Genomic DNA, 11,371 nt, shown 5'->3' on the forward strand with positions numbered 1-11,371 from the left:
TTGTTTTGTCCATTAAAATAACAACAAAGAAATACAGTGTAGACATTGTAATGTTGTAAATGGCTATTGTAGCTGGAAACGGCAGATTTTTAATGGAATATCTACATAGGCGTACAGAGGCCCATTATCCGCAACCATCAGTCCTGTGTGCCAATGGCACGTTGTGTTTGCTAATCCAAGTTTATCATTTTAAAAATGCTAATTGATCATTAGAAAACCCTTTTGCAATTATGTTAGCACAGCTGGAAACTGTTGTGCTGATTAATGAAGCAATAAAACTGGCCTTCTTGAGACTAGTTGAGTATCTGGAGCATCAGCAATTGTGGATTCGATTACAGGCTCAAAATGGCCAGAAACAAAGAACTTTCTTCTGAAACTCGTCAGTCTATTCTTGTTCTGAGAAATGAAGGCTATTCCATGCGAGAAATTGCCAAGAAACTGAAGATCTCGTACAACGCTGTGTACTACTCCCTTCACAGAACAGCGCAAACTGGCTCTAACCAGAATAGAAAGAGGAGTGGGAGGCACCGGTGCACAACTGAGCAAGAGGACAAATACAGAGTGTCTAGTTTGAGAAACAGATGCCTCACAGGTCCTCAACTGGCAGCTTCATTAAATAGTACCCGCAAAACACCAGTCTCAACGTCAACAGTGAAGAGGCGACTCCGGGATGCTGACCTTCTAGGCAGAGTTGCAAAGAAAAAGCCATATCGCAGACTGGCCAGTAATAAAAATAAAAGATTAAGATGGGCAAAAGAACACAGACACTGGACAGAGGAAGATTGGAAAAAAGTGTTATGGACAGACGAATCGAAGTTTGAGGTGTTCGGATCACAAAGAAGAACATTTGTGAGACGCAGAACAAATGAAAAGATGCTGGAGGAGTGCTTGATGCAATCTGTCAAGCATGGTGGAGGCAATGTGATGGTCTGGGGGTGCTTTGGTGGTGGTAGAGTGGGAGATTTATACAGGGTAAAATGGATCTTGAAGAAGGAAGGCTATCACTCCATTTTGCAACGCCATGCTATACCCTGTGGACGGCAATTGATTGGAGCCAATTTCCTCCTACAACAGGACAATGACCCAAAGCACAGCTCCAAACTATGCAATAACTATTTAGGGAAGAAGCAGTCAGCTGGTATTCTGTCTATAATGGAGTGGCCAGCACAGTCACCGGATCTCAACCCTATTGAGCTGTTGTGGGAGCAGCTTGACCGTATGGTATGTAAGAAGTGCCCATCAAGCCAATCCAACTTGTGGGAGGTACTTCAGGAAACATGGGGTGAAATCTCTTCAGATTACCTCAACAAATTCACAACTAGAATACCAAAGGTCTGCAAGGCTGTAATTGCTGCGAATTGAGAATTATTTGACGAAAGCAAAGTTTGAAGGACACAATTATTATTTAAATTAAAAATCATTCTTTCTAACCTTGTCAATGATTACATTTCCTATGCATTTTGCTATATTTCCTATTCAAACTCATTTCATGTATGTTTTCATGGAAAACAAAGGACATTTCTAAGTGACCCCAAACTTTTGAACGGTAGTGTGTGTGTGTGTATATATATACACACACACACACAGTGGAATAATGGTCTGGGGCTGTTTTTCATGGTTTGGGCTAGGCACTTTAGTTCCAGTGAAGGGAAATCTTAACGCTACAGCATATAATGACATCCTAGACGATTCTGTGCTTCCAACTCTGTGGCAACAGTTTGGGGAAGGCGCTTTCCTGTTTCAGCATGACAATGCTCCCTTGCACAAAGCGAGGTCCATACAGAAATGGTTTGTCGAGATCGGTGTGGAAGAACTTGACTGGCCTGCACAGAGCCCTGACCTCAACTCCATCGAACACCATTGGGATAAATTGGAACACCGACTGCGAGCCAGGCCTAATCGCCCAACATCAGTGCCCGACTTCACTAACGCTCTTGTGGCTGAATGGAAGCAAGTCCCCTCAGCAATGTTCCAACATCTAATGGAAAGCCTTCCCAGAAGTGTGGACTCTGTTATAGCAGCAAAGGTGGGACCAAGTCCATATTAATGCCCATGATTTTGGAATGAGACGTTCGACGAGCAGGTGTCCACATACTTTTGGTAATGTAGTGTATATAAATAAAAACACCTCACCTGCCAACGTCCTTGACTGACTCTGTATTCGTCGGTGTTCACTGACTGTACCAAACCCTCCAAATGCTCCTTCCTATGGAGGGAAAAGACAAGAAACATGAAATGTAAATATGTTTGCCGAAATACTTAAATCGAATAACAGCATGAAGAATCTTTGTTTTTTTAATTTGCAAAAAAAAATGTACAGGTCAAAGTGAGTGAATAACAGATTCAGAATTCAAATCATCCATCAAAGCCACAATGTTCAGGCCTAGCTGTGCACTTCAGTCATCCCCGTACTGAAACCACTCAAAACAAAGATAGAGTTCAGTCCCCTTAAAAGTTACGGTAGTCCAATCTCACTTTCACCTGGCAGCTGACTCACTCCAGTCGGGTTCCAGTCATTCCGTTTCCCTATGCTTTCCAGATGAGGTGCCTAAAGCTGCTGGAGAAGGCTCAGTCAGAACGCTAGGCATTCTCAATTTGAAAATGTCCAACTCGGAGCTGAGTAACAGACAGTGCCGCCAAAACCACAAGTCAGTCAAGCCTTTTCCTGTCTTTGGTAAATACTAAGCTGATAAGGCACGCGTTTTAAACCATTTCACCTGTGTTTTATACTGAAAGTCACATTTTTTCTTCTTCAATAGTGATCAGGGGCGTGCAACTATACTTTTCCCTTCACAGAAAACACATTAGTGCAAAATATTCGGCAGAAAATCAGATGACAACAGAAGTGCAACGCTATTTGGCTAGTAGCCACGCAAGTAAATGAGCTTACAATGAAAAAGCACAAATGTACCCAGCTACATTTTCTGTTTTGCTTTAAGTTAATCTTGCATTTTACCTGAGAAAAGTAGGCTACACCGAGAAAAGTACCAGAGAAATGTAGCTCCACATCAGTCAGAGAGTTGCCTGCAGATAGAATGCCTGTTCATGAATTCTCATCCTGGAGAAATGCAACTGAAGCACAAAATGTGTCTGATGCCGAGCAGAAGTTACAATAAGAAGCATATTTCTTACACATTCTTTTTTTTGCTGCGTGAAAAAAAAATTCTGTTAACAGGACCCCTGTGAACTAAAGGTTTTTAGTAGCTTATACCTCAAAAGGAAAATTGCAGAGTTTCAAAAAATTTCGTTGTTTAGGAGTGCAAAGGCGAATTGAGTTATTGCACACGCACACTTCACAGAGTAGGCGTTCCCTAACGGAAATATACGAATGCATGCTAGAACGCGCCAATAGGATCTCGCTAGCTCGTGCTTGGCTCTGCCCACCTCCTTGCTTGTTCTGCCCACTATGGCTCATTTGTTCCCATTTGAAAATGACAGGTCTATCTTGGTTTAGTTAAACAAATCTTTGGAGAAACGTTTCCTATAGCATTTGATGGTCACAGACAGTCATAAGGCTACACGGATGTATTTAAATTATATCTATGGCACCGTTGAGAATGACATTTGTTTTTCTTCACTTCCAGGAAGTACCATCAGGGCACACAGGTATCCTTAGCAGCAGTGGTTGCTAGGCTGCCTGAAATCAGCTGTGATGCTACCCACTCAGTCATGTAATCTTTGAGAGGGCCTGATTAATAATAATAATAATAATAATAATAATAATATGCCATTTAGCAGACGCTTTTATCCAAAGCGACTTACAGTCATGCGTGCATACATTTTTGTGTATGGGTGGTCCCAGGGATCGAACCCACTACTACGGGGATCGAACCCACTACCTTGGCGTTACAAGCGCCGTGCTCTACCAGCTGTAACGACTCATCTCCTGACATAATACACACACATTCACTTATTAGGGTACTTATTTTACTTTCCTCTAAAATGTTTCACTCTCTCCTCATGTTGAGGTAAGGCACAGTGAACAAGGCCATCTTTAGCTCTAGAAGTTACCGGAAGGCAATAATTCCAAAGCAATTCAGACAGCATGTTAAACATGACTCAGTGAGGTCCACAACATCCAATGGAGCTCTCAGCTGACTAGGCCTAGGCTGCGTCTCAAATGGAACCCTAGCGCCTGTTTAGTACATTACTTTTGACCAGGGCTCATAGGACTCTGGTCAAAAGTAGCACAGTAGACAGGGAATAGGGTGTCATATGGGACACAGTCCTTGTCTACATCTGTACATGATGATGGTGGACCTAATCAGTGCAGTCACTACAGTGGGGTGTGGGATGTTTTATATCAGGATATCAACGCGTCACACTCACAGCACCAGGAAGTGTGTTCTTGGATTGATTCAATTAAAGATCCGCTCTGCTCACTTGGAATTGGACAGAAATGGAATATTACTCAGGCTCCAGGACCCTCCATTTGTAATTACGTCTGGGCCACAGGATGAGTGTGTAACAGTAATTATAGATAAAACAAGAGGCAGACTGACTCAATGTCCTCCAACACCAAGGTGGGGCCCCACTCATCAACTGCAAAATGCCTTTACATTAAAACAGCAAAGGTATATTATTTGGTAGGCCTAGCTTAACTATCACAAGTATTGTTGTTTATGTGACCATTAGACTTGGGCAACTGGGCAAGTTGAGAGGCCAAAGATAACTCATACATGCCTGTCAGAAAACACATAGGCCTTAGACGCCCATCTTTGCATCCCACCGTAACTAGGCCTTACCACCACTAGCCACAGTCCACATAGCATCCCCAGCCAACCAACCCTGCAGGGCTGGTGAGATGATTCATATCTCGGAGTTCCTTTGGAAGTCTTTTGTGTCACTCCTCGTGCCGGAGGGGTGGGGGTGTGTCATTTCATCATCTTTATTTATAGCAGCATGTGGGGCTGCAGTTTAAGTCCCTTCGGCCCAGTTTGTAGAGCAGCTGCTGTCTAGGAGTCCACACTACAGTCTTAACTCCAACCTGAATAGCACCGCCAACTTGTTAACATCACATTTACTATTCATTTAGTGATTAGGTCACATTCAGTCGGCGGCAATTTCATTTGGCATATAGCCTAGATTTTTGGTTTTGACGACAAGTGTCGATAATTTGCAATACAATAGCAGCCTGATAAATGATCAGCTTTGCCTTTTCAAATTCATTCATTTTCAATAATGTTGCCCACTGATACCTGCATTTTTAGATCTATCCATCTCTCACTTCAACTGTGACACTGATCGACGCTGTGCTGCAGCTCATACAGACAGCGTTTCTCAGCATCTTCTCAGGCAGGCTGCTATAGCTGTTGGTTGGTTGGTTGCAAGGAGCGGAAAGCGACAAACGCGAGTAGCTCGATGACATCACCGCTCTGCCTCCCTGGCACACACACAAACACTCCTCCTCCCTTCGCGTGAACCACACCGCAAGATGTAAACAACAGAGCCAAAACACGAGGGAAGGAGGAAGAGGAAAGGGGGATGGGCAGAAAAGGAGGGTGTGCGTGTGTAAAGGAACAGCGTCTTGACCACCTGGTACAGCAACTGAGACTGTGCATGTCTCCAGGGGGACTGTGAGGATGAAAAGGGGTTGGGGTTGAACACGCTGGCACAGAAGCAAGCTAAATCCCAATCTAAACAAGCCTCCCACACACTACAAGCCTCCCACTCCCCGTGCAGCCAGCCATGCGCTGGAGACGCTCACACTCGCTCCACGCCCACAGGCAACCCAGGGACAGTAGCGTGCTGCGAAACCAAAAGGGCTTATGGGCTCACTTGCAGGACAGGGGGCGGCAGGCAGCCTAGCGGTTAAGAACTTTGGGCCAGTAACTGAAAGGTCGCTGGTTCGAATCCCAGAGCCGACTAGGTGAAATATCCGTCTGTGCTCTTGAGCAAGGCCATAATTGCTCCTGTAAGTCGCTCTGGATAAGAGCGTCTGCTAAATGATGTAAAAGTAGTAAACACAAAGTAGCAGTACAGTCAGGGAGAGGGGGGATGAAAGGTATCAGGCATATTCTAGTTGGAAGGCTCTTGTTGGAAGAGGGTGACAAAAGCTTTTGTTGTCTACTCAGACTCGCCATATTTTCTTACCCCCTGCTTCCGTTTGTTTTCTATCCACAACATGCAAATTTGAACCTACACTTCCACATCATGCATTGCCTGTTCTTTCCTCCCTGTTTGAACTAATCTGAGCAACAGGTCCAATTCATTGCGGAGATGTTCATGTTCCGGTCTGCTAGTTGGGCCTGTTCATTGTGGAGATGTTCATGTTCCGGTCTGCTAGTTGGGCCTGTCCCTTGCAAGCGCAGAGCGGATGTAACCGTGGTTTGAGGTATTCTGTTACGCATCACTGGTACGTGGGTGTATGTGGGCGAGGTGAGAAGCCTAATATGACTGTTCTTTCAAATCAGAAGAAAATACCTGTTAGTGATGTTGCGCTAAAGCTGTATAAAATGTATTCATCTCCTTCCAACATTTACTGTCATGTTAAACACCAGGCAGAGAAGAGAAGTCCCAGCAGTAGCTCGCTTTAAACACCGGGTAAATAAGAGTCACTGAGGGCTGCTCCGCTCTGCTCTTCAGGACTGCTGATGCTCCACACACACACATGGCTGCCTGCCATCCCTGTAACCCCATATATCCACATCAAGTAGTGCAACTGATCATTAACTCTCAGCCCTGGCATATTTGAAAGCGGTAGAATTCAGCTCCAAACTTCCAAGGAATCTAAATGTCTAGAGAACATTAAGTCCCCTTTAATTACTAGCATTGTTAAGTTATACAGTTTTAACTTTGACGCTTTCCCCAGAATTCTAAATAATTTCATGCTGTATAATTATCTTGTGAGACATCTGCTTTTTGACGTTTCAGACAGTCCTTGTACATCACTGCGCTAAACCCCAAGTCAATGACAAGAGATGTCAGAAAATAATTGTATGCTGAAATGAGACTTGCTCTGCAGTTTCGAAATTGTGAATGTGGTCAGGGAATAAGATTACAAGCACAGGGAGAACTCGATCTGTGTTTATTTAACAATTGCGATTGATGTAATGAATGGAGGGCAGGATAAAACAGCATGATATTTCGTACTACACAACTGTATTATTCAATGTGGGCTACAATAATAAATCCAACCAAAAACCGTTAAAAAAAAGGTCTGGAGCTGGGTAAGGACAAATGGGCCTCCTGATTGTACTCTCATCATGATAGTAATTTGGAGCAGCCGTCCCTCTAAATCCACACTGATACCTCTGAGCAGCCAAATGAAGGGCTAGAGGCTTCACTCCGATTTACTATAGATACTCCACCCCTCGTTTGAATTTCAATTGGGGAGGAGATCATACTGCCCTTCCGGTGACACATTCCTACTAAAAGGCTACTGGGGAATTCCTGTCAGATTGCTCTGGCCAATGACTGCACTGGTTGGTGTCGGAAGGATTCGAAGAACTCATGAAATAAAAAGGAGGAATTCTGAGTGTCCCACAAAAGGCTGATATTCTTCTCTCTCCGGTGCCAAAACACTGGGTAAAAAACAGATACTGCTAGGATTGATGGCTCATGTTCCCAACACCTCACACCCACGGTGGTAGAGAGGCAGCGCCGACAGGCACCCTAATCAAAACAAAGCTGAAGACACGCCTCCTGCAAGGTGCTATAAGGGACATCATGTCTGGGGGACCAGCCCCACACACAATTGACGGCTTTCTCACAGCTCTGAAAACAGAGGTGAAAACCCTTTTGCCGCCTGCTAGAGCAGAATAAAGCAGTGGATGGGAGGGCCTGTGACTAATTCTCCCCCTAGCGTAGTCCCTGGGGGAGGAGGCTTCGCTCTTCACCCTTTGATATCCGTGCGTGTGCTCTTTCAGCCGTCTGCACTTCATGAAAGCAGACAAAGCTTCCTGCTTGGATCCACACACTGTCTCAGGGACGGGAGCTCCACCATATAAATAGGGCAAAGACCTGCTGGAACCCTTCCGCCCAAACAAAACACAACATTTAGTAAAAACCAGTGAGGCAAAGCGTTCAGTTTGCTAACATCTATTCAGCTGCACTTGTGTGAGGGATTGACATCGGTCTTAATCTGAGTCAAGAGAGAGAGGGTTCAATTCTAAGAAAGACAAAAACCAAAGTGTCAGATACATTTTTTTAAGGCCAAACAAATGTCGCCAAAAAGACAACTTTGGCAGACGGGCGCTTAAATAAACAACCATCATTTGGCTGGATCAATAACATAAATTATTTTTCTACACCCAATTCAATAACCTACAAATGCTGCAATTTGAACAACAACAGTCTACAAGCCCTCTTTTGAGGGGATCCCAAAAGGCTTTGCTAATCTATTCCAAAGTGGCAGCTGTCAGGAGAAAAGTTGAGCTCAGACGGCCCCTGAGTGGCTGAAGTGGATTTGGGTCTGCCTGGAAGGAGGGGCTCAGTGTCCGGCTGCTCTGTGAGCTCAGCAGGCTGCGATGAGCAAGAACAATCCTGCCCAGGCGCAACATCCACTCTGAATGAAATCACAATGCTGTGTCTGCAACGATTTTGGCCGTCTGTCCCACCGCATCCCAGATAGTGCATTTTCCCCCCTCTTTGTGTGTCTTGGGATAGAGGGAGGGGGACATGTTGATCCCCCTTCCTATAAAAAGTGTTATCCCAGACAGAGGGCCTCATTACCATAGCACTGGCCAACATCAAAGTAGATTATATTAACCTTTCGGCTAATCTACTAGTGATGATAGGAGATGTGTATACACACACACACACACAGAATCAGTGTATCCAGTTTCCCAATAGGTCTTATGATAATGACCTCATTAAAAATCACACACATGAGGGAGTAAGGGACTGGTAAACACTCAAAATATGTGATCTAAACATCAAACCTGAATTACACCAATAAGTACTCTAACATAACAGTACATCTTACAACGTTCATAAAGTGTTGAGTTAACCTCCATGTCCGACCCTTCTACAACACTAGGGTCTACTCCCACTGCATCGAACGCGTGCTCATCATGAAAAAAAGAAAGATGGTAGTTCGCTAAACCCGAACACACCCCCACATCACAAGGTCCGACAAAAAAGGCTCGTTATTGTAGCTCGCGAGCTCACCGTCAGTACTAGAAAGATGGAATTTGGAGTAACACACATCAAACACACATGATACTGGCGAACCATTCTCAGGCCACCAAAAAATGCATTTCGCTAGCACTTCATCAGATGTCCACAATGCCGACATTATTTTGGTACTACGCACTGTGTGAAGAGGGGGAAAACATGTCCACCTCCCATTTTCCTATGTATCAGCAATAGCTAGCTACCGTGGCGTAGTGCGTAGCATGGTAGGTTCATGAGCTAAACACTTAGCCAAATGTGGGAGTTCTACTAAAGCCATCACTTTGCAAGCTAAACCGACCATTAGTCATACCCAAATGGCTAATTCGATAACGTTTTTTAAAAACTACTGTAGCGTCTACCTAGCAACTTTAGAAGCGTGGATCAAGGCAGAAAGACGAATAGTAGCTACCTAGCTGATAATTTAGGCAAGGTAAATAGCCTCGTTCGAAGGTTAGCATTATGCACTGACACCTCGCTGAAAGCAAGGATCGGGATAACCGTAGCTTCTTGAACTCTTCAATATGTGCGTTTAATGCTAAGCTAGCCAATGCATGCAAAAAAAGTGTCTGTAACGTTACTACGTTAGGGCAATTAAAAATAGTTACTGAGTATAAATAACGTTAGGTAGCTAGATGCCTTAACAAGAATAAAAAACATGAAGTTCAGGTTCCCTGTTTACATGTTTTGTTTTCAAACAGGAGCCTCGTTCGCTAACCGGGAGGTCCCATGCTACAGTGTTAATCAATGTAACACTAGCATCACAGACATTTACCAAACACTGAGCTAACGTTAGCAAGCTGGTTAGCTAGTTACTGTAGCACACTGGCTCGTATAACCTAATTCTGAACTCTGAAGATGAGTTGATGGTGAGATATGATTAGGCTCTATCCCTACAAGTCCCCACTCCACAACTAAGCCAACAATGGCCGCTAACTAGATACTGTAGCTTTATATCACATCCCTCCTCTATTTCGCCTCTGTGGCAATGTTGGACAGTTAGACAGCCAACAATTTCTTAAATTTGGCCAAATTGTGGATAGGTCACCAGGCTACTTTTAACTCGTCACAACGTCAGCACCGTTGGTGCTACTCAGCCATCGACTGATCCTAAACGGGCTTCCCTGTTGTGACTTGTGTGGTGAATCACTGTGAAAGGGATAACGGTAGTAACTGCACATGGATTGAAACATGTTGATGGGCTTGATACCCAGTGTGGGGTTCAAGGCCAAACAAAAAGTTAACTACTCTGCGATGACAAGTTAGGTCACACTCCTCACACTGAATACGGAGGCAGCAGCATCCAACTCCTTGGTACTATACCATTACTAGCGTGTGTTTGCACTTCATGTTACCATCCTCCTTGCAGCTATTTAACGTTAGCAAGCTAGTTAACAACCAACCACAATCAAGTTGGTCTTTCGTTTACCTCCCCGCTGCTTGAACCACTCGACTCCCCCAAAACATCCCGAAATTTCTGCAGGTTGCAACCGATAGCAGAGGAGACCTGTAACGCAGCATCAAAGCCGGGCCCGAGCCCAGCCGTGTTCGGGTGGGTCCCTGTGCCACTTCGTAGGGAGGCAGTGATCCGGATTCGGCCCGCTCTCCTCCCGGTGCCTAAGTTGCTGCTCCCTCCGGGCCGAGCGGGGAACCGCCACCGACAGCTGTGCGCCATTTTACACTCTGCCTGTCTGCCCTAAGATCAGAGAGCTCAGTGGGCGTAGCCCTGAACCAGCATTTCACATACACCCCCGCCACTCACCACGGTGAAAAACATTCGTATCCATGTTGCGGGGTGGACATAAAGTGGCCCCGAATATGCATTTCTACATTGTTCCTCGCCAAGCCGTTTATAGCCATAGCTTAGCTAAACAGGTTCCAGGGCCGTGCCCGGAAAAACACCTAACAGTCCTTAGCTACTGATGCTTGAGCCGTCTCAGAGATCCGATTAAATTCCTAATGATATGATCCATCCAACGTTAGCCCACATAAAGATGTGTAGCTGCTAACTAGCAAGCCACGAGCTCGTAGTCAGACAGAGCAGAGAAAGCCTAGCTAGCTAACGAACAGCTAATAGCTAGCTAACTTTGAACTTCACAACTATGCCAATAGATAAATAAATTACATTGAGTTAACAAATCCCAAATGGCAGACTGGTATTTAAATGATCTAGCTAGCTAGATATAGTGTCTTACAAGATACAGACCAGCTCGCTAGCTAGCCACGTTTCAGTTATAAAGTGTAGACTGCCACAAAA

General features: G+C 44.7%; 1 protein-coding gene across 1 annotated transcript in view; it reads right to left on the reverse strand.

Annotated features, from left to right (window-relative positions):
- LOC311102141 (histone-lysine N-methyltransferase 2A-like) overlaps positions 1–10,803 on the reverse strand; it is a 57,263-nt gene extending 46,460 nt beyond the window's left edge. Inside the window, exons 1-2 of the mRNA XM_084143374.1 lie at positions 10,544–10,803; positions 2,134–2,206 (exon numbers count right to left, since the gene is read on the reverse strand). Coding sequence (XP_083999500.1) covers positions 2,134–2,206; positions 10,544–10,789 — 319 coding nt within the window. The 5' untranslated portion in view covers positions 10,790–10,803. The remainder of the gene's footprint in view (positions 1–2,133; positions 2,207–10,543) is intronic.
- Between the last annotated feature and the right edge of the window lie 568 nt (positions 10,804–11,371).

Source organism: Coregonus lavaretus (genome assembly GCF_964263955.1).
Source record: "Coregonus lavaretus genome assembly, chromosome: 26".
In the NCBI taxonomy this organism is placed as follows: Eukaryota; Metazoa; Chordata; class Actinopteri; order Salmoniformes; family Salmonidae; genus Coregonus; species Coregonus lavaretus.